General features: G+C 41.2%; 1 protein-coding gene across 1 annotated transcript in view; it reads left to right on the plus strand.

Annotated features, from left to right (window-relative positions):
- Positions 1-24,786, plus strand: part of LOC126470562 (proto-oncogene tyrosine-protein kinase ROS) — a 564,149-nt gene that overhangs the window by 161,630 nt on the left and 377,733 nt on the right. The window contains exon 2 of the mRNA XM_050098499.1: positions 16,849-16,905. Coding sequence (XP_049954456.1) covers positions 16,849-16,905 — 57 coding nt within the window. The remainder of the gene's footprint in view (positions 1-16,848; positions 16,906-24,786) is intronic.

Genomic DNA, 24,786 nt, shown 5'->3' on the forward strand with positions numbered 1-24,786 from the left:
GACCAAACTGCTGGGGTCATCGGTCCCCAGGCTTAGACACTAATTAAACTAACTTACTCTAAGGAGAACACATACACACATGCCAAACGGCTACCCCGCGCGGCCCTCTTCTCAAAGAAGAGAACCTTCATGTGCATACATATATTTCAGTTGGACAGTTTAATATTTACAAACTACTTCTTTCACGGAATCATGGAACTTCACACAACAAATTTGTTAAGCAGAGTTTGCTTCTCATCTTCGTTAACCCTTGTAAGTACCATAAAGCATCTTAAACTATCAGAGTGATAACAGTAACAATAATATTAAACATAATCTTTCAAAATTCCCTGTTCTATATCTGTAAACGCATGCATACTACATAGCAAATAACTGTTATCACTGGCGAGAGCAAAAAGATTAATAACTTCATTTATTTAAACCAGCATCAGTAGGAATCATTCGATAATAACTGGAGTGACAACGATTGAATGAGACAGTGGAGTGTTATAGCAGATATTCAAATAGTTCAAATGTCTCTGAACACTATGGGACTTAACTTCTGAGGTCATCAGTCCCCTAGATCTTTGAACTACTTAAACGTAACTAACCTAAGGACATCACATGCATCCATGCCCGAGGCAGGATTCGAACCTGCGACCGTAACGGTCGCGCTGTTCTAGACTGTAGCTCCTAGAACCGCTCGGCCACCCCGACCGGCGTTATAACAGACGTAACCAAGAGAGTAACCACACTTCGGAAGAAAAGAAGATTGACAAGAAGTCGACTGTTATGATAGGGGCACGACCACATATCATCTTGTAAAGCTAAAGTATGTGGACGCATGAGAGTACAGATTCCAGCCACAGAGGGAGACTTTGACAAAACGGTTGTGTGATGTAGTTATACTGTGTGAGGTGAGCAAGGGTTGGCGAACATTTTCTGTTGCATGGTCAGACTGTATTTCAATAAGTTCTACAGCATGTTCCGTCTGGAAAAATTATAAATAAATGTCACGTCAGTTATGATTGGATAAAGCAGGAAGACATGCTTCGTCAATAATATGTGCTATCTAGAGAAAACCTCACACAAAAAGGCCCGATGAGTTTAAGTTAACTGAGCGTGGAAGTCAAGGTGTTGGTCCGGCTGTACCGACCCACCGACCAACGCAATGTGCACGAAAATACGCTAGGGTAGGCACACTGTAATGTAATTAGCCAATGCTATGCGCAAGAAATTTTCGTGTTTCTCTGCTGTAACCCTATTTGACATTTTATGATGTAGTACTGCTCCAGAAATGTCTCAGTCCGTAGATGGTGGTGAGTCCGTAGATGGTGGTATAAGTGGCGTACGGTATAACTGGCCACGCTTTCCCACCCAAGTTTCCTTGAACTGACCTAGTCAATCGCCGCGTAAGAACTCTTCCTACCTGTTGTATGGGAATGCTCTTGTAGTTTTATGTCCCACTGCAGAGCCGTAGCAGCACCATCGGATTCAGAAAGTGCAATACTACTGTCTTACGTCTAATGAAGCGGCAAGAAGTTTTCTGAGCAAATAATTTTTACACGGGATGCCATTATGGTGCGTTTATTTAAGAAACGCCGTAAAATGAACTTGTTCACACCGATTATAAGCTATTAACGGTACGAGAGCATGCTGTACCTGATGCGTAGACCGAAACGCATCCTATCGACGACTGTCGGCTTGAGCGTTCAGTCGGTATACTTCGTATAAGATCGTACGTCTTCGGTTATGCCAATGTTGTTCATTTATTTATTAATATCAACATTTCCTGGCATTGTAAAATTACTGAAATAAAGCGTTTATGACCCGTAGACACCCCCTAATGTCTGAGTGGCAAAACACAACTTTTGTTAACAAATATTTATTAATAACAATTACTTGATTCGCGCCGGAATAAATGTACTTTCCCTACATCTCTCTTTGCTGACGTCATGAGCGATTTCTGCCTCGCCAACTCTGGCTCTGAAACGCCAGATGGCCAACCGTCTCTGCTAGCGAGCGTGGGAACCTACAAATCTACAAATAAGTAATACCTTACAAACTGAACATGTCGCTTTAAAAAAGTCATACAGCAGTTGAAAAATCGATTTATTACTGAGATGGCTCATTTTTCACCGGCGATATGACTTTTTGAAGCGACTTATTCAGCTCCAATACACTACTAAATTGTAGTGTAATCATTGTCACCTGCCTCCTAGGAGATTTCGTGTCTCAAGCATACATTTATTTGACATTACTTGATGTCCCAATGAGTGATCACCAACAATGATAGCCCACATGCAGATTGAGAATTTCTGTTGATGTTAAGCTTATACAGTTGCCTTGGGAATTAACTGTGTATAAAGTTGTCATGTAACTCAGAAGCTAAGTATTTTCGGAATCATCTTCGAGTAAAGCTTGTCTTTTTATGGGAGGAATGTGACCATTAAGTATTGTCCTCTATTTTGAACAGTATTCCGACTGCAGGCCATTAAAATTGTAACACCAGGAAGAGTAACAGATAGGCTGATTTTAATGTAATACGGTATAGTAGAAAGAATACATGATTTGGATATACAGGGTGCGATATTTAGCACACAGAGCTGTATCCTCTGACAGCAACAATGGCTCAAATTTAGCTGGGTGTCGAGTTTTACAGAGCTTGGATAACAGATATGGGGTAAAACATTCCACGCTGCTCCAGCTATACGCCAAATTTAATCAAACATAGAGGCTGGCGAGTCGTGCGTGCCGGTTTCTCGGTAACCTATTATCAGATGTTTTCAATGAGTAACATATCGACATAGGTCAGGATAGCACCCACAACATGTAGTCTTGTGTTAACTTGTTGAAATATGTAACTGAGACCGTGATTATCGGGACGAGTCACATGCCTCAACACTTCAGAAATGTAACGGATGCTGTCCAGATTACCGGCTATGTGAAGCAGAAATGATCATATTGTGCACTCAATCGCACCGCATATCATGCAGCCAGGTGCTGGGACAGTATAGCGATGACGAATGCAATCTGACAACGTTCGTTTTCCTCAGAGCCTCCGAACATCGATATGTCCATCGTGACTTGCTAAGCAGAACTGAGAACTGTCTAAAAAGACGGCGAAAACCACTCTGTCGTCCAGTGTGGCGTTGGGCAGCCTGCCTCTAATGCTGCGTCAAGAGAGGGCCACAGAAATGGCCATTGGGCTGACAGTTCGTGGTGCTCCATCCGCCATCGCACTAGAGTAAACTAAACTCCCTCGGAATAGACCTCGGAAGGCCCAACGGTACCTAACGATCGTCGTGTCATTCTCACCCGAGAGGCGTCACTGGATGCAGATGTGGAGTGGCTTGTGGTCAGCACACCGTTCTCCCGGCAATTGTCGGGTTTTGTGAGCGGAGCAGCTACTTCTCAGTCAAGTATCTCCTCAGTAAGCCTCGCAAGGGCTGAACCACCCCGCTCGCCAACAGCGCGCCGCAGACCCGGGCGGTCACCCATCCAAGTGCTAGCCACGCCCGATTGCGCTTAACTAGAGTTGACGTGGCGCTCTACGAGTTTTGTGACATCACTTCCTGCTATTTCACTTTAAGGAGCCATTTCGTCACATGATAAATTCTGCGGTATTTCGGCGACATCTCATGTAAAGTAGAACCAATATGAAGTAATAACGCTCCCAATCTCACAAGCGGAAAGCTTGAGGCCTGTAGAAAGCAAGACGCCATATTGTGCTTGTCGTGGTTAGAAGAAGCACATTTTTCTGTGGGTATTATGTAATACCTTACACCCAATGAAAATATGCTGTTTCTAGGCACCAGCAAATTGAATGGCTCGAGAACGAATCGTTGTTGGTACGATTTGTTGTAATAAAACGGCAGGAAATCTCGTACTGGTGGTTAAAGAATTTCCACATTTAGTTATTATCGCGTTACAGCTCACGTGTTGTCAGAGTAAACCGTTGTAAGTCAACGGCACATTGAAGCTCTATGAAAAGTGTCGTCTTTGTTAGGATTTGTTATAATTACATGTAAATAGTAACATTTAGATTATTTAAGCCTATAGGAGATTATATAAAATACAAATTCGCTAATAATGAAGCCACAGCCTAGCGCCGCAGTCAGTAGAGGCATCTTGTTACGGATCAGAAGTAGGTGGATTTAGGGTTCGAATCTTGTTGTATCTAATTTTTGTTAAACCGTCTCGTTTTTCAGAAGTTGTGGAACTTCCTTACGAAATTAATAGACATAATTTCTGTAGTACTTGATGCTATGTAGATATAAGTGCCTTCTCAGTAAGGAGCGGGCTTGTTCGATTTGATGAATTTTTATAAGCTGACGTCTTACTGATTGTATGTGTGTGTCTCCTTTTTGTCTCATTACACGCTCACAGATATTGAAGTTTTTATTTATGTATATCACAGACAGAACAACATTACCATCATATGGACAAGGGAGGAAATGTGCGTTTTAATAGAGATAACGTAGGAATATTACATGCATTCATTTTGGTGAACAAACTGCATTGTTTGCGAGCCAAGTAAAGCCGACGAAAGCCACTGGAGAGCACTGAAAGCGCAAAAATCACGTTAACCATATCGTCCCATGTGCAGACTGCACTGTCTCGTGACGTTGGTTATCTTGCCTGCGTGCACGTCAACGTTAGCTGCCCCGTCCCGTGTGCCGACGGCATTAAATTCGGTGATCTGACGAGAACCAGTGTTACCAGTGCGGCAAGACCGTTACGCCGTCGCAGTGCTTGTATAAATATTTGTCATGATGCAAACAAGCCTATTTTCTGACTCAGGGTTCCTGCATGGCTGCGCGAACGATATGGTTGTCGTCTCGGGCCCAAGTCCCGTGGAGCTGTTGAGATCCTGCTTGGTGATGATGATTTCTCTGCTAAACCCATTGCTGCCATAGATGCATAACAGTCGTGGGATCCTTATCAAGGAGACCACCAATATAGCTAAACGATAAACCGCAGTCTCGACTTGCGACGATCCTGTCACTGTCGAATTCTGACACGTACTGGTGGACGTTTCCCCTTCTTACGCGAGGCATAACACGATCTTCTCATAAACAAACAGCATTGAAACCAGCGGAGAAATGCTCCATATCGGAGCAGAAAAAAATACAAGTATGTTCCTGTCTATTTAAAAGCTTTTGACTGTAAAGTAGGTTACCAGCTGCCTCATTCTACCTTCCTCAGCAACTTCAAAAATTTTCCCAAAACTTTTGGCGTGCGAACAGAATCGCGCTATTTTTAACGTGTAACTCACCTCAAACACCTGCAACCTCCACTAACTGTAACTCTCCCCACCTTGTCCATCGCTGTAAGTCGCTCCTATCCGTCCACTTCCAATTGCCCTTTCTCACTCTCTCATGCTGCCCAACTCAATGTTATTACATCTTTCTGTCTTTTTGTCATTGTTTCCTATGTCACAATCACAGTCTCCTTCGTTCTGTCCTACTACTGGGGTCTCCACTCACTGTCATTGTCTCCCTCTTGCTCTCTCTCTTACTGCTAGTATCTCATCTCTTCCTTTCTTCTGCTTCTGTCTCTTCTCACTGTTACTTTCACTCTTTTCCTCATTTTCATTGTCATATACTCTGTCTCTCACTATCACGGTCTCTGACCCACTTCCACTTTCTCTTTCTCTCTCTCTCTTTATTCCTCTCCCCCTACCCCAACACTATCTCCTTCACTCTTTTCCTAGCACTGTTCTGTCACTGTCAACTATGTTCCACTGCCACTGTGTCCCTCTTTCTCTCTCACACTGCCATTGGCTCCTTCGCTCTTTCTATAACACAACCACTGTATACCATCTTACAGTATTTATTACCTTTCCGTCTCTGTGCCACTGTCACTGTCTTCTTCTCTCTCAGCATAAAAAATACACATTTTTGGTAAAATTTTTAAAGGTGCTGAGGAAGGTAGAAAGATGCAGCTGGTACCCCACTTCTCAGTCAGAGCCTTTTAAATAAACAGGAACGCATCCACATTTTTGTGCTCCGATAGGAGCATTTTTCCACTGGTTCCCTTCTTTGCCCTGCTGCTGTAGGTCATGTAACTCATATGAAAAGAAATCTGTCAGATTTACTTAGTTAAGTGAAATTGAAATAACGTAGAACTAATTTTGCACCTTAGACCGGATTCTACGTGCAAAAAGATTTTGCATGTGCTTCAGTTCTACAACACAGGTTTCCCAGATGTTAACAGGGGTCACTTTACAGAATATTTCTCCGAGATACGTCACTTTATTAACTACGTTTTCTCCTCACACTGCAGTTAACGTTCGTATTTTACGTGTACAAATAGAATAGCTTTGTACCTCTGTATCTCGGAAACGGATAAAGATATGAAGAAAATTTTCAGTGCTGTTCAAGATCGGGATCTTAAGAATACGCCGTAAAAATTACAGTCATTTGCAATGCAAAGCCATCTCTGAATCCACGGCTGGGTTTTGCTAACCAGCCGGCCGGAGTGGCCGAGCGGTTCTAGGCGCTACAGTCTGGAACCGCGCGACCGCTACGGTCGCAGGTTCGAATCCTGCCTCGGGCATGGATGTGTGTGATGTCCTTAGGTTAGTTAGGTTTAAGTAGTTCTAAGTTCTAGGGGACTGATGGCCTCAGAAGTTAAGTCCCATAGTGCTCAGAGCCATTTGAACCATTTTGGTACCCAAAAAAACAAGTTTCTGGGGTGTTTCTAGATAACGGATACAGACTTTTGAAAATGGGGAGTTTGTACTTCTAGAAAAAAAAACCTAGAGAATATGCCGCTAAAATTTGAGCAATTTGCTACGGTTATTTATTCTTTAAATTTCGCCTCATACCGAATTTTACATGTAGAAGTTGGGTAACTTTGAATCTCTGTATCTTGGGAATGGATGAAGATATAAAGAAAATTTTGAAAGTTGGCGAGAGTGGGATCTTAGGAATATATCTCAACAATTTCAATCATTTGCTATGCATGGTCGTCTTGGAATCCTCGGCTGAGTTTTGGTCCGCTGGTGACGGTGAAAATGTCGCAAAAAGAAAGTTATTTTGTGGGGTTTTTCGAGGAACCACCCGTGAACTGTTGTTGCCTCCATAACTACCGTCAAGCCCACCGTAGGCCATATCAAATGCAAAAATAATCAAACGATTTGCTGTCGCATGCATACCGATAAGATTTCTAGGTGAGAAACCCGTCGCGGAATCCGTCCTTACCTCCTTTTTGCAGCTGGGAGAACATCCTGATCATTTGTATATGTAAGCTAGTTTGCCGCTTGTTGCATGCCTCCTCGATGACCTGTATTGAGAACGACGTGTGAGGAAGTGAAACGTGGCTCACATTGTCGGCACGTGCAGCGCAGCGAGGCCCGGCTCGCGCCCCCTAAAAGCAACACCACGGCGGATAATTGAGCTCGCCGCTAACAACCAATTGAGCGCGCCGCCATCAGCGGCGTCGGTTCGTCGAGTCGGAATTGTATTAAGGCAGGCCACGGACCTCGGACACGGTTCTCCGGAAACCGGACAATACTTATTTCCTCTACAGGTTTATCGTTTACCTCACTCGTTAGCAGACCCAATACGTCCTTCAATGAAGTTTAAGGGATTACAGCACGAATTTAGTTTATACGCTTCGTTAGATTTTTCCCGTTCTTGTATTTCAAAGCACCTATTTCTTAAGCCCTCATCCGAATATCCTGTTATTGTCATATAGCCGTTGAAGGACACGGTCTTTGAAAGATAATTGTCACCGTGTTAATACACTCTTTCGTCGTTATTTATTCAAACGTTTTCTTTTTAGAAATAAGAAGTAAAATCATAACTGTTCTGATGCAAACACACCCATTGCTTCGGTTGTCACTTCATGTTATCTTCTCCGAGGCAGCAACAATGTATTACTCTCATATTTTGCCTCTTTGGGGCTAAAATACCACCGCTTTTATGTAATATAATTTCTTAAAACAGGGACATAAAGATAGTAGATAACATGCCTATCTTCTTATTTCAGACAAAGCGCCGGGGGGGGGGGATCAATATCCATTGGAGAAAAAATGTTCATATTCGCAATATGCTCCAGTACGAAGAGTTTACGAGGCAGAACACATTTTATCTGCGTTGGTTCTTTCGTTAGTGGTGCGATTCCTGTTGTGCCCATTTATCTTCTTTCATTTATTTGAAAATAGTTTAGATGAAACACTAGATGATAACGCGTTGGCAGAGTACTTCCAGCTTGACTAAGGCCCACCTTATGCTTCCATACTGGCGAAATAACATTTCAACTACACTTTCCCTATTCAACGCATTGGTCATGGTAGCGTCATTCATTATTTGGCCACCACGATCAAGAGACCAATGACCGTCAAATTTTTGTTTATGGAATCTAATGAAGATAGGAGTGTACTGAAGAGCTGTAGACACGTGAAGTTAACCGGTGAGTCATTTCAAGGACACTGCTGCACTCATAGTGAAACTTACAGATGCACTAAGACGATCGTTAGAACATGGTCTGCTACGGTCGCAGGTTCGAATCCTGCCTCGGGCATGGATGTGTGTGATGTCCTTAGGTTAGTTAGGTTTAAGTAGTTCTAAGTTCTAGGGGACTGATGACCACAGATGTTAAGTCCCATAGTGCTCAGAGCCATTTGAACCATTTGAAGAACATGGTCTCTTGAGAGTATAAAATTGCAACGAATATGATGAAAGATTTTTTGAAATTTTGTGACGAGCTTTTTAAAACTGATTATGAACAGGTGAAAATTTACTGTGGACTGTCGAAAATGTGCCTTGAATTGTTGTAAAGTAATCTGCAAATGTCGAAAATGTTTCATGAACCGTAGCAAATTTATAACCTGACATGACTGGAACATATAAATAAACCAAAAAATAAAACCATTTCATAATGGGAAAGATATAGAAGCCTTTGCATCGGGAGGCATTCCAAATAGAGCGTATGTCTGTACGAAACTGATGCTTCAAATGACATTTCACTTATTGCAATATTCACCTTTCGTCTTGAAAGATCCTTTATTACATATCATAATGGCTTGCCATGAAAGAATACGAAATAAAGTAATAGACTGATCAGTAATTCATTCAAAAAACTGAAAACAATCACTGCTTTCAAATAGTGTTCCACATGCCAGTCCTGCGTTACTTCACTTCTATGCGGATTTCGGTGATAACAACATTTTGTGTGTTGCAGCTCCTTTTCAGCGATTATAGCGAATACTGTCATGTGTATGAAAAAACAGCAACCATACTCTTTTTATCATTCAGTATGTTCCTAACTCTTGTAAATTAATAAAAAAACTATTCACATATTCAATACGTAATACATAAATATTATAGGAAAAATACTTACATTGATACTGTGTGTGTGTGTGTGTGTGTGTGTGTAGAGAGAGAGAGAGAGAGAGAGAGAGAGAGAGAGAGAGAGAGAGAGAAGAGAGAGAGAGAGAGAGTACGCCATTCTTCTCAAATATGTTTGACTTTAAATGCAATTATGCAGCTTTACACCATTTTTACGCGTCATTTTAGGTATATAAATATCTTTCAGTTTCACAGAAATAACGTAACTTGACACAATTTTTATGCATCGTTATTATGCCAGAGGTCTGTATGTGTGCACAAATATCTTTGACTTTCAAGGAAATAATGCCTGTCTTTGACTTTCAATTGAGGGTTATGCAATTTTCTACTGCATAACTGGCGCCTTTTTACATATCATTTTTGTACTACGTCCTGGTTGGCTATAGATGAGGTAGGACGGAGGTGTGGCTTGAAATATGATAGAAATAGGGGCCGTGGCTTGTATCGTGATGGGTAAGAGGGGACGTGGCTGTCACTGAGCCGGGTCACGTGATGTAAACCAAGTGGGTCAGAACACGCAACGTATACAAAGTACACTGGAATTCTCATAGATATGCTACTCACAATTAATCCTCCAGACAACAAACCACAACAGACATGCTCTTGGTAGATAAACATGCCACTCTACTGTTACGTATGGATTTTCATTAGCCAAGTACACGTTGTCATTTCAGTTAGTTGTTCCTTTATGTTTGAAAGTCGCTTCATCAGACCAAAGAATTAGATGTTGGAAACGTTCACCATCTTCACACATGTTGATGAGACAATCACAAAATTCAATCCGCATATTGCGTTCGTTCTAGTTCTGAGTGTGGAGAAGTGTCAGAATGTAATCTTTCCATCTACCAGTCCACAGATTTCTGTAAACATTGGTTTTGCTGATCCCAGTCTCACGAGGACACTTCCTCGTAGAGTTTCCCGATGTGTGTGTGTGTGTGTGTGTGTGTGTGTGTGTGTGTGTGTGTGTGTGTGTGTGTGAGTGAGTGAGTATACGTCTGAAGCGCTGCGCCTGCCGCGGTGGCCGAACGGTTCTAGGCACTTCAGTCTGGAACCGCGCGACTGCTACGGTCGCAGGTTCGAATCCTGCCTTGGGCATGGATGTGAGTGATGTCCTTAGGTTAGTTAGGTTTAAGTAGTTCTAAGTTCTAGGGGACTGATGACCTCCGAAGTTAAGTCCCATAGTGCTCAGAGCCATTTGAACCATTTTTTTGAATCGCTGCATCAACACTTTCGTTGCCTGTAGAACGTCCATTTCTTCCGGTACGTCCCTTCTTCCCGTCATACATCGTTCCATCGACTTCAAACTTGTCACATTCTTATAATTGTTAACCGTGAAGGTGGTGGCGTTCCATATTCAACTTTCCAACGTCGTCTAACCTCGCTCACATGTTCTGCTTTCCAGTAACACTCTACATCCCCTTCAGTTCTTCAAACGATAACAACATGTTTATTTCCAATCCTGCAACAAATGAAAGCGTTTTTCGCTGCCTTCCGAATTACCACGCACAAAAATGGTTCAAATGGCTCTGAGCACTATGGAACGTAACATTTGAGGTCATCAGTCCCCTAGAACTTAGAACTGCTTAAACCTAACTAACCTAAGTACATCACACACATCCATGCCCGAGGCAGGATTCGAACCTGCGAACGTAGCGTTCACGCGGTTCCAGACTGAAGCCCCTAGAACCGCTCGGCCACACTGGCCGGCTACCACGCACAAAAATTATTTTTATCTGTTTTAATAAAGGAGAGATTCAGTTTCAAAGTATGTATACATTATTATGGGACACCCCGTAGTAAGCCGATTTCAAACGCAACTTGGCTAAAAGGGAAGGAGACACCGGGAACCCTGCTAAACACCGGTGCATGAGGTAGACAGGGTTCCAGCCGTGGTGGATAGGTGGACAGAGTTGCAGTATCTGCGAGCAGCGATTTATTTCCGTCCGTACAACACACGGCAAAGTTGGCGTGGGGCGCGCCTGAATGCCTGCTTCCGGCGTTCCGGGCTGGAGCGAGCACGTGCCGTCGTTCCGCTTGCCTCAAAACAGGCTTCCTCTCGTCATGGGCTTCACCACAGATTATAGTCAAAAGTTTCATATTTCTTTGCGACTCGCGATTTTCGGAAAACAAACGTCATCCGCTATAATTAACTATGTGGACGTGCTGAAAAGTACTGCCTCCGAATTTTTTTTATGTTAAAATATCTAAAGCTTTTTAAGTAAATAAACGTTATTAACTCTAGCAATGCCAACGCGTAATACCAAAAAAAAGGGGGGGTCTTTGAGCTAAAACTAATTTCGTTCAATTTTTTAAACTTTTATTAATAACGTAATTTATAAATAAGTACTGATGTATAAATAGAGTAGAGAAACTGCAGATTGGCCGAGCGGTTCTAGGCGCTACAGTCTGGAAGCGCGCGACCGCTACTGTCGCAGGTTCGAACCCTGCCTCGGGCATGGTTGTGTGTGATGTCCTTAGGTTGGTTAGGTTTAAGTAGTTCTAAGTTCTAGGGGACTGATGACCTCAGAAGTTAAGTCCCTTAGTGTTCAGAGCCATTTGAATCATCTTTTAGCACAATCTTAGCAACACCAATCCATTTACCATAATGTTGCACCGAGTGGGATGGTACTTTACGACCACCACAAAAATGTCAAAAAACGTACAAATTTTGTTAATTGTCGTTGATTTTCACTCACAACATACCCTTTAAATTTATATAGATGCGTAATAAGGATTCTGAACTTGAAAATATGAATATGACATTTTATTGCGAAAAGTCACATTCACTATTAAGACTTGAATTTTTGGGTTAAGCTTTGCTGAATAATTTAAAGTAGTTACGGAATCTGAAATAATATACCATTAAAATTTTTTTTTTCAAAATTTTAAAATAGAATGTATCAGACTAGATTACGATAATTTCAAAAGGTGGGCACGAAGTACACCCTCCCCCACCCGGTATTCAAAACGTGAAACGTGTGTGAAATCTTATTATGGGACTTAACTGCTAAGGTCATCAGTCCCTAAGCTTGCACACTACTTAACCTAAATTATCCTATGGACAAACACACACAACCATGCCCAAGGGAGGACTCGAACCTCCGCCGGGACCAGCCGCACAGTCCATGACTGCAGCGCCCTAGACCGCTCGGCTAATCGCACGCGGCACCCGGTATTGCGAGGATTAATAGAGCCCTGATTTTATGTAATACCAAATCACGAAATATGTACATAAATTTGTAACCGTAATTGGTAAAATATGTGAATAAATATGTAATGAAACAGTTCATATATATATATATAATCCAAAATGTTATTATTTTGCTAGAAAATCTAAGTTCAGAGGTAGATTACTCAAATAACTATGTCAATTTTTAATATATATTGCTAGAAAATGTAAGTTCAGAGGTAGATTAGTCAAATGCCTATGTCAATTTTTAATTAGTTCACTTCTGTTACAAAGTACTAAAATGCAAGTGTCTCCTATTCAAGTATTAAAGTCACTCTGGGACGAGTGCACAGTCAATTATGATATACTTTTCCGAACGTTCTGTTGCCAGCACCGTATTCTATCAGAGAATATGTTCTTTTAAATAGAGGAAGATATCTCAACTTCATAAGAAATCAAATGGTTCAAATGGCTCTGAGCACTATGGGACTTAACATCTATGGTCATCAGTCCCCTAGAACTTAGAACTACTTAAACCTAACTAACCTAAGGACATCACACAATACCCAGTCATCACGAGGCAGAGAAAATCCCTGACCCCGCCGGGAATCGAACCCGGGAACCCGGGCGTGGGAAGCGATAACGCTACCGCACGACCACGAGCTGCGGACAAGAAATCAACGGTGCATATGTATAAAGCAGGATTGTGCTAGAAATAATATTCTCAGAGTGGTCTACAATTTCACCATTAAATAGGCGAGACAAAATAACAAGATTAGAGTATTCCGGGCTCTTATTCATCATAGATTGCAAATTTCTGGAAACTACACCACCCGCTTCACCTGATACCACGCTGACCTCCAGAACTGCAACTTCCATTATTCGCACAGTCTCTTGGAGACGCATACTTGAAGTCTTCAGTTTCTTGTTACAGTTGGAAAGCCAGCTAAAGTGACTTGTGGTGTATGAAACTGAAATGATCACTTTAGAGCTGTTGAATGTTGAGAGGGCTTGTCACAAGCGCTTCAGGATCATAAGAAAAGTTCCCCCATCACTGATGTCACAGCTTCAAAGCGCTTACTGTAAAAATTCATAGCTTCAGTCCATGTTGCACACCTTGATATCATTGGCTTCCGGAGGCAGAGGTGCATCAGGTAGCTGCTACTTGTTGCGTTGTGCACGATGAGGACAATTCAACAAACGCTTCTCCATTGCTGGTATCAGTGTATTTACTCCTGCGGACTGATGTCTACCTCGTTTTAATGCATCAACCGTACATGTAATATGCACTAATTTGGTATAAAATTCATTAATCGATTTTCCCAGTTTCAACGTGTATCCATCTGCATCTGTGCACGTCAATAGGACCATCTCTTCTTTTATGTCATTCGGCCATAGAACCTAAGTCCCTCATTAATGAATCTAGCAAGTGTTGAACTATTTGTTGGCTCCAAAGTTTTACAATGAATTAAATAGGGTTTAGATGCAGCCTCAGATTTCACCTTTCCCACAGTTACGATTAGCGATGGAACGGCCGGTAGCATCCGTCGTCTCATCAGCAGAAATTCATATAGAGTATTTCCCAATGTCAACCCTGATTTTTCTATGTCAACATAGCAAGAATCCAGGTAATTCTTCCTGACAGTGGACTCGTCGGGAATGTTGCGGATGGAGTATTTAAGTAACAAATATTTAAATTCTGGTACCTGAAGCTTGTTCGAGGCTATGTTCCCTGCAACCAACGCAAAACACTGTTCTTTGTAAAATTCACTGTTAGATGATGTGGGCTGTTCCTGCAACTGTGGAAGTAGAACCTGTATCTTTGAAGAAATCCGTTGTTTATTCCTAATATGTAGATTCCTTCGTAAATTTTGATCAATTTGAGATTTCATCGAACATTCTATACGTCTATCACATGTCTGGCAGAGGACTAATTCACCATCACTGCTTAAATCACTGTCGACAGAAATCCATGCTTTCAGCTTTGATGACACTGAAGATGTAGCTGGTGCCATGGTTAATTTAAACACAACTGGCTGTTACACATTGTGAAGCGTTTGAGAACGAGAAAGGAAAGTGTTTAAAATAAGTCATTGTTGTCCGCATCGAACTTCCGCCGTCTAGCTTTGAGTATAACTGCGTTGGCGACAGTATGAGAAACACAGCAATAAAACTTTTTTTTCCTTTTTTGCTATGCAACGAAAATGTTTGGGACTTAAGAAAATGTATAATAATTCCGCAATAATATTAAAATATATAAAATTATGCTCTATTGCAACTACACATAAAAGAACAGAATATGTGATTATATAAAATTCGGGCTCTAGTCAGTCTGCATCTTTATTTTTCTTGTCTACGTATTTATTTCTAAACATAGTCACCCTTGCGACGAACACTGTTCTCTCAACGAGAGACCAGTTTATTGATACTGTCACTGTAGAAGGTTTGACTTTGTTATTGGAACCACAGACTCATCTCGGAGGTGTTCTTTAAATTTTGGAAACAGATGAAAATCGTGCGGGGCCAAGTCGGGATTGTGTGGAGAACGATCGACGAGGGTGAACCCAAAGCGTCAGATTGTTGCAGCTGTCGTAGCGCTCGTGTGTGGTCTGGCATTTTCATACTGAAGGAGAGGGTGCTTTATCTGTGGACGAACTCTTCGAATTCGAAACTCGATTACAGCACGCTGTTTCTCACGCACGGACGTAGTTACTTTACACACCGCCATGTTACACACTACAATTCGGAGCCCTCTAGCAGCAGGGGGCTACAAATATGTAAACATGAAGAATAAAAATGTAGAAGGTTAATAACATTTGTTTTATTTAAAAAGCTTTAAGAGTTTCTAAATAAAACATTCGGAGGCATTAATTTTCAGCACGTCCTCGTATTTGTTGTCTTGCAGTCCTCAGTTGCGTGTAATATTATGTTGATAATTATTGCTTTAGATCCGTCTAATTATAACTGAATAAAACCATTTTTTCTTACCATACGTGCTTCGCCTTTATTATTTGAAAGGCATTTTCAGTGGTCTGGAGTACAGACGGAAAAAACACAATAAAATACAATTTTTGCATCATCACCTACTCATACCGAAACAAACACACACACACGCATAGAACACTAACATCACAAAGACACGTTCAACAATCGGTAATAAAATTCAGCCCCATCCAAAACATTAACATAAAATACACAAACGTTAATTTCCTAGTGCTGTGAAAACGAAACTTCTTATGGCGGAAAGGGAAGAAGAACAGCGATAAAATGTGCGCATGTAGACCAGCATCTACGAAATTTGTAAGTAGAAATTTATACTATCACTACATAAGATAAGCAGAAAGTGTCAGAACCGTTTGTAACCTCAATACATAATTCCAAAGAGGAAAGCAAAATAGTTTAAACACAAGTATGTATGTATTCCAGGCCACTGAAGATGCCTTGCAATAAATAAAGATGAAACACGTATGACAAGAGAAATTTCTTTCACTCGGTTGTGACCGTACTGATCTGAAGTAATAATTATCATTATAGTAGTTTGCTGTTTTCGTCTGCATGGCTACACTAAAAACTCCTTATGTAAGTATTATATTAACCTCTCTCGCCATTTTACTAGTCTTTGGTTCTGAACTGCCTACTGTGATCCTGAAATATTTTGTGGACGCTGTTTTGAACAAAATAACCAAGTTTTACTGTTTTTCAGTGTTTTTTAACCATCATCAACGGGTTCATCTCAATTACTGTAGAAGGTAACCTGTACTGAGAAACAAGTACTAATCTCCTGGCCACAGTCGTCAGTTACATTGACTTTTTTTTAATTGTTGAACATTATATTGACATTAGATTGTTTTATGGCTGTCTGCTTCGCAAGTGCACACTATCTCCATTTTGCCATCAGTATCTAATAGGCCCAGTAGTTTTAATTTAGCACACTTTATGTGGTGAGATTTAAACTCAAAAAAATATTACAATTTCATTATTTTAATTTAATGTGCACATTTTGTGTTATATTTTATAACTTTACCTTCCATGAAACGTCTTTCAAAATGTTGTCTACATGTTCTCAGACGTCCATTAATGTCTTAGGTTGCCCGATCGTTTGCGAGAGTGTTCCTGAAGTATTATTTACGTTCCATTTGTAATTTTTGCGTCTAATAACGGAGGTGTTCATATTTTGATAGAACGTTTAGTGAACTTGACGGAAGCAACCAACAAATCGCCCAATTGTCATGTTTTTAGGACAGGTTTCAGCGATGTGTTGTGTAATTACAGCATTGTGCATTAAACAGTGTTATAGTTCAAATCACACTATATTTCAGCTCATTGTTCGTTCTGTTGCAGAATGATACTGAAGGAGATTTCGATGTTGGATGCGGGAGTATATGCAAAATAGAACAGGTAATGTATCGTAAGTAATTAGTTTCATTGCTTTCCTGAACACAGGAAACTTAAAGAAACTAACAGTAGATTATGCTTAACATATCACTCGTCTGTTATATTTACTAAACTAACAGTAGGCTATGCTTAACATATCATGCGTCTGTTGTATTTTCTTAGTATACCTGCATTGTTTCTATGTTTTTCGTTTTTTCTCCTTGTTCGTTTTTTTCCCTTTTGGGTTAACGTAAACTATTACTTCCCTTTCTTGTTTCTTAAAAAGAAGGTAAGGAAGATACAGAGCACTAGCTACAAATTTGAAAAGTTATGTGGAGGAATGACACAGTTGAAGAGCCCAGCTCAGTATTCAGGAGAAATTTCAAGGAAATTACTGGCAGAGATGATCAGATCGGTATTTCAACCAAGGTCCTCAGAAACGATCCAGCATTTCTCCTCTGTGATATTTGTCTCGTATCATCGTTTAACCACAAGCTGGTTCAGTACTACATATCGCTGCTTGTTAGTGTCTGCCCTAACGTCATCTGCGGTGGGAAAATTTACGAAGAGCAGTATGCTCTGTCTCTCACTTAACAGTGTTTTGAAGGGTACAACATTGGTGTAAGCTTTGGGCAGCAGCTTTTGGTTCTTATGAGTGTATACGCTACCCACTTGCATCCTCAAATTGTGCTGTCCCGGATAGCAAGCGTAACTTGAGAGTAAGTATTACACTTGTAACAGTAACATTTCGGCACATGCTGTGAAATTTTCATCTTTACTCCTCCGTCGTCGAATAAATGAGCATGCAATTAAGTGCTCACTGGGTATCGAAACTCGAAAGCATTTTTTTAGCGAGAACTTTAATTTAGCTCTCATCATGACACAGCACAACGTGCTTCACTTTTGTGTCCTAGAGGATCAAGCAGCTGAGGCAACTTGGACTGCGTCATTGCATATAAAAATTTCAAATGCAAGTCACCTCAGAATTCTGTAACAAATTCAAGAAACAAATGAACACCGACCTTGATTTTTCCTTAGTATAGCATCTCGTTTCAGACAAACAGCTATGGAGCCGCAGGCACGAGAGAACAACACTAGGTAAGTTATATTTCACCATAGGAAGCTGTGCGTAAATTTAAGAAGTTCCTTTAATCGGGAAGGCTTCACAAAACCATAAACGGAGGAGACCCAACTCCCCTCCCTACGCCACAGCGGGCAAAAACAGGATTCCGCAAACACCGTCTCCTCTCTGGTGAAAATAGAGATAATATTCGACCTTTCTACGTGTTCACACACTACGTACTACTGAATCGTAACAAAAAGACAACAGTCACTGCTTCCTGATGGGGAAGTATGGGAAGAAGTCCAGTTCAAGTATTTTCGTTTAGAGTAAGCTATTAACGAAATGAAATTTGCGAATCAGGAAGTAGTATCACTTCTGGATACTCGTAATTGTGTAAAACTTAAGCATCTACATCTATATCCACGTGTATACTCTGCAAATCACACTTAAGTGCCTGGCACTTTCACAATAATTCCCTATTGCCACAATCTCGAACATCGCGTGGAAAAAAGGAACATCTATATCTTTCCGTGCTAGCTCTAATTTCCCTTGTTTTATTATGATGATCGTTTCTCCCTTTGCAGATCAGCGTGAACAAAATATTTTCGCATTCTGAGGAGAGAGTTGGTGACTGATATTCTGTGTGAAGATTCCGCCGCAACGAAAAACGACTTTGTTTTAATGATATGCACCCCAAATCCCGTATCATGTCCGGGTTCCGCTTAATAGGTCAGAAGTCCACTGCACACAGGAAGCGGCTACACGGGTAGCGGGGGCTGTGGGGAAGGGACTAGGCGGTTTTTTAGGTTAGAGGGATCTAAGGAAACAACAGGAAGGGCGTCAGGTAAAACACAGTAATCTAGTTGTAGAAACGATCGGTATTGTAGTTGTAAATTGTCGTAGCTGTGAACCTTAGTCGCTGCACTATGCTCGCTGGCCGAAACAGCGGTAACATTACAGATATAGGAGATGCACATAAATAACACTTCGACATCGATTTTCCCGGAAACGGTAAAGCCGATAGCTCTCACTACAGGTCTTTCTACAACATGTCTAAGACCCATCAAAATCTGTGATTAACAGGTCTCATGGTCCCCTTGTAAGATTTTCCTGCGAAACTGAATTGAGCTATCTTCATAGAAAATACGTTCTTCCCTAAGCGAATGGGTATGATAAAGACTGGTGCATTATATCCCCAGTGTTTCAGTCGTACCATCAAAGAACGGAGGAATTTGATTTCCACAGATCAATTTCTGCCTTCGCACATGCATCTGAAACTAAAGTAGTAACCGATACAATGATAAGGGAATTTTGAAAAGCGACCAATTTGGTGGTGGTGGTGGTGGTCGTCGTCATCGTCGTCGTCGTCTTGTCGTCGTCGTGTCGTGGTCGTGGTGGGCATCTGGTCTGGGAAAGAGTCAAACTGTTGCAGCTTCACATCTTCATTGGTTGTCTGTGGAATATTGTTAGCGCTTACACGTACAGAGATAGGTAGGCTTACCACAGCCACATACATATATGACTTATCTCTAGTGCAGTTGATCCAGACTTTCTATGCAGAGAAGTTACTTCCCATTCGTGTCAAGTCGTTCTGGCGAATGAATTTCCTACAGATGACGATATTCACCGCGTGGACTAGCCAGCGTAGTCTCATCGTCGGGAATCCACAATAGCCTCTATTACCGAAACTTGACCTTAATCTTGCTCCGGAAAGAGCAAAGAATGCCACCATTAGAACAACTGACCACCTCCTTTGTGAAGGAAAGTGCTCTCAAACAATGAAACTTTTCAAAAGAAATCGATATCATTGCTGCTTGACAGCTCCTCTTACGCCATACATTAGTTTATGGATAGATAATATCTTTATTTGGTCGGATTACATTTCTTAGATCTTATCGCAGATTAAAATAAATATCCATTAATCTAAATAACCAACTGAAGCCATGTTTTTGGGCAGAAAATGTATCTCATTTGTAGCCTTCTGATACGTTCCCAAATGCAGCGAGGCGTCGCAAATACGATCCACGGAACATGCAAATAAATAACTGCCCCTCACACACGGCATGGCAGATGACTTTCACAGAAAGAAACCTCTTTCCACCCAGTGCGTTAGAGATACGAAAATCAGCTGAGGCGAGTGGGATGGCTATTTTGCATAAGCAAAGCACTCAAACACAGCTTGTCGAAGCTGGGAAGTGTTGCTTGGCTGTACAGGGCCTTGTACAGTCTTCTTGCGAAACGTATACTAAAAGTCAAAATATTCTTCACTGGAAATTGATCGCTCCATGACTCTCAGACAGATTGTTCTCGTTGTCTAATTCGAAACAAGGGCGATGACACGGAGCCCGCACTTGTCCAGTACGAGTAGTTGTGGTAATTGGGTGAAGTGACTCGGCAAGGGGAACTAACGAAGCACCCTTCAACAGAAGGGAGCTAAACTCGTAGGCGCAGACTTCGTGCTTTCTTTTTAAGCTTCTGACCCGTGCATTTCCTTTGTCTTAATCAAGTGTGCGAAGAAATTCTTAATACACGAATGAGATACCTTACTGAATTTTCTGTACATAATGCACGCCATCCTCTCAGTTTTCGCTTTGGCCGACAGTGAGCTGTGAAACGCCGTTTTTCGGGTTTTTCATAGTCGAGAGTTCTACTTGTCTCAGTTCTGCAGCTATTCACAGCACCTGATCCGTAATCACTATAATTACTCCCGTACAAACTGCGTTAAACGGCAACCCGCTTTCAAACATCATATGTGAATTAGTAAGGTTGGGTAGAGATAACTCACTGTAGTGCTGCCGTTTACATGAAAATAACTCATTGCAAATGTTTGATAGAATGGTTTCCAGCTGAATCAAAGCATGAACAAATGTCCTGTGAACTTCCTCCATATTCTTTGAGTATAATATCAGCGATATTTGACTAGATGTGACGTCGTTCAGTTACTGGGGACCGTCTTTCGAAATGATACGAAGTTGGAAAAGCCCAAGAATCTTGTAGACACCACTTTATCCCGGGTGTTCCAGGAGTGTCCGCCTCTGTGGCCCTGTGGCAGTATCTGCAGAACACAAAGCGAACGTGAAGTAAAATGCAGCGGCGGTCGATACATAGCTTTAGTGCAAGAAGTTATTCCACGATAGCTAAATAAAATATACAGATATGAAACAATTCAAATCTTCTGGAACAGCTGCGCCGCTGGAATTGCTATAATAAACAAAGAAGGCATTGAAGTGACGCAACTTAAATTTCCTGACAATGGCCGAGGCATATTTTGTGTAATGACAGGAATACGTACTGTTAATTTGTACACGCCACCCGTAAATCAAAACAGGGAACCACGGAAACACTTCGATAAAACTGAAACAATCAGCATACTAGGATTGCCTTATGACGACCTTATTATAGCAGGAGATTTCAACTGTGTTTTGTCACCGGAAGATCAGTCCCGAATTGCAACCATAGCGAAAACTTTGACTACCTTATTTACAATTAAGATTTAGGGATACCTAGGAAATATGTCACGTCGGCATCCCGGGTACACATCAGTAACAGACCAATCAGCCTGCAAGCTAGACCGCATGTACATGTCCCGCAACATACCGTCTAAACTGACTGGTACAGAAATTTGGCTACTATGTTTTTCGGATCACAGCACTTACCACTGTAAAATAAATCTAAATAGCCAGAATATTTATAGCGGTCGAATCTTCTGGAAATTCAGCACATCGGTCTCAAAAACAAGCGGAAACACTTCGATAAAACTGAAACACTCAGCATACTAGTATCGCCTTATGACGACATTATTATAGCAGGAGATTTCAACTGTGTTTTGTTGACGGAAGATCAGCCCCGAACTGCAAGCGTAGCGAAAAATTTGGCAACCTTATTTACAATAAAGGTTTAGTGATACCTAGGAGGTATGTCACGACGGTTATCTCTATGACGTACAGCGTCACTGGTAACAATGCAGGAGGCAGATGGAAAGCTACGCAAATATAACACAATAGTGGATAAAATACGCGAAACCAAAAATCAGAAGATCATTAATGCATTCGGCTCGAACTATATGCGAATGCGAAAACAGTTAAACAGAACTTCTGTTCCACGTCCTGAGAGACTTATACAAGAAAAATGACATTACTAAATATTCAAAAGATATTATGAAAATAAAGGCGAAACTAGTCAGACTTATAGTGAAGGAAATGTTTGGATACCAGCTGAGTGCTAAAGAATATTCCATAACACAAGCCCAAACTTCTACTACTTACCATGTCGTCCAAGAAAGGCGTAACGCGAAGAGAAAATTGATATCCGAAATAAAAATATCTGATGGAAGAAGTGTCACGACCCAGTGATAAATACTGAAGAAAATGGCAGAAGATCTGTCAAAATTATACGTAGAATAACTGACAGACGAGAACGAAGCCAAAAAGATGATAAACTTCCTTAAGGAAGGTGTCAGAGAAGATGAAAATGCATCCTAGGAGCAAATCACCGAGCAAGAGGTGTTCGACGTCATCAAAAGGAGCTCCAAGAACAAGACATTTGGCCCTGACGACCTACACTTAGAATTTTGTGTGTAATATTGGGATATACTGAAAAATCCATATACAGCAATGAGTAATCAGATGCTACATACGAGTCACGTTCCTGCTGAAATTCGAGAAGGGCTTATAGCCACGATTCCTAAAGAGGCTGAAAAGGAAAACATCGAAAAATATAGACCATTAACTCCACTTAATTCTGATTTTAAGATATTTGCGGGAAGAATGAAACCCTTATCAAAAGAACTTTTCGCCAAATATCGGACCTGTGTTGGGAACAAACGTTCTATCATTCATGCGCTATCATTCAGAGTTGCGGTAGCAGTTTTGCATGCTGCTAACGTTAAATCGGCAATTCTGTCGCTTTATTTTCACAAAATATTTGATCGTATAAACCATAATTACCTAAGTGAAGACTCTGAAAAAGGGGTTTATTTGAAGATTTATGCAATGTCATTCTCGCGGTAATACATGACGTCTCGTCAAGAATTCAGATAAACGGAATCATAAGCAAACTGACCAAGATAAACATTTCGGTCAGACAGGGCTTGGCCATTGTTCTTGTTATTGATCGCTTGTGCTTTAGAGCCGTTACTTGCAATTATTCACCGAGAAACTATTTAGCTGCCACATCAAGGAGAAAAATTAACAGTGTGTGCTTACGCTGAGGATGTCAGCATATTAGCAATACACAACAAAGTTACAGCAAATATCCGGGAACTATTTGGCAGCTTCTGCAAAGGCTCTGCTGCAGCATTAAAACATACGAAAATCTAGAATTATGAATATAGGGCCTGACGCAAATAGCATTATAACTGATTGGATAGGAGCCTCTGAGACTATGAAGATACTATAGTTCAATTCTTTTATCTTGGCGGCTCGCGCATGCCCGCCCAGACGCGGGAGATTGCTGCGTTGCCAGTTGCACACGACGCACGCGCCAATAGAAGCAGCGCCATAGTATAGCATAGTTCGCTAGCTTACGATTAGGGGGGAGCGCGCAGTTCATGAAATAAAGCCACCACGGCCGCATTAACCCTTCCGCTGCTACAAAGACGCGCTCCCTGCATTCCGCGCTGTGCGCGATTCTGTCACTGCAGTGCTCGCCTGTGCAGACACATCGTGTTCCGATTGCTTTGACACTCTTATCATTCGATTCCACAAAAACTATTTGGCCCAAAAATTAGATTTTTACATGTCTTCTTGACTGATACCTTCCCCCCATAAATGACTTAATTTTGTTTCGATGTTCAACGCAGTTATTATGTAGCATTAAATATAGTAAACCATTGCACAAAATTTTGAAGAGTTTGCAGAGGTAAAAGTCCATAGAGCATACTTTCCGTATGGTCGATTTTAGTTGCCACGATGTTGAGAGTGAAATGTGGACAAGATACCTAAATTTCATATAAAATTACTACATGTAATGCTGCATAATAACTGCGTTGAACATCGAAACAAAATTAAGCCATTTATGGGGGGAAGGTATCAGTCAAGAAGACGTGTAAAAATCAAATTTTTGGGCCAAATAGTTTTTGTGAAATCGAATGATAAGTATGTCAAAGCAGTGGGAACACCATGTGTCTGCACAGGCGAGCAGTGCGGTGATGACAAAATCGCGCACAGCGCGGAATGCGGAGAGCACGTGTCTGCAGCAGCGAAAGGGTTAATGAAGAGACAAAGCACTAGAAATTTCAAAAAAATTGCATTCAAACGAACATAATTCGTGAAGTAAGGCACTTCGATATTGTTTTTAAATAATGTAAATATTAAGCAGTGCACAAGGTTTGAACTCTTAACCTTTCACTCTTTTTTTTTTTTTTTAATTCTCATTTTGTCCGCGTTTGTTCGTTGTATCTACTCGGGGCGGACGTCGTAAGACATCCGATTAAGTTCGTTGATGATCGGTTAACTCAGTTTTTTTATTACAAAGGATACGTAACCCTCTGTCCGAACACGCTGAGCTACCATGCCGGCTCACTTAGAAGCGCAACACCTTCACTGTTACACTAACACAGCACATCTGACGACAGAATGCCATGAGGACTGCAACACGTCACGCAAAATACTGACAAACACTGTTGGTATGACTGTGAATTACTCACGCTTCGGCGAAGTACAATAGGAAATAAACAATTATTGCTGTTCTTTATTGCGAAAAAGCGGTTCGTGAAATTGATACAAGCACCTTTCCTTGCTATCGCCTGAATTAGGAGTCTTATTGCTTGTTTGGTTTAATTAATTAATAGAATATGAAGCAATTGGTAAAAAGAATGCTTTTTCCAAACTTTCTATAAAAGG

The sequence above is a fragment of the Schistocerca serialis genome, chromosome 3, assembly GCF_023864345.2.
Source record: "Schistocerca serialis cubense isolate TAMUIC-IGC-003099 chromosome 3, iqSchSeri2.2, whole genome shotgun sequence".
Taxonomy (NCBI): Eukaryota; Metazoa; Arthropoda; class Insecta; order Orthoptera; family Acrididae; genus Schistocerca; species Schistocerca serialis.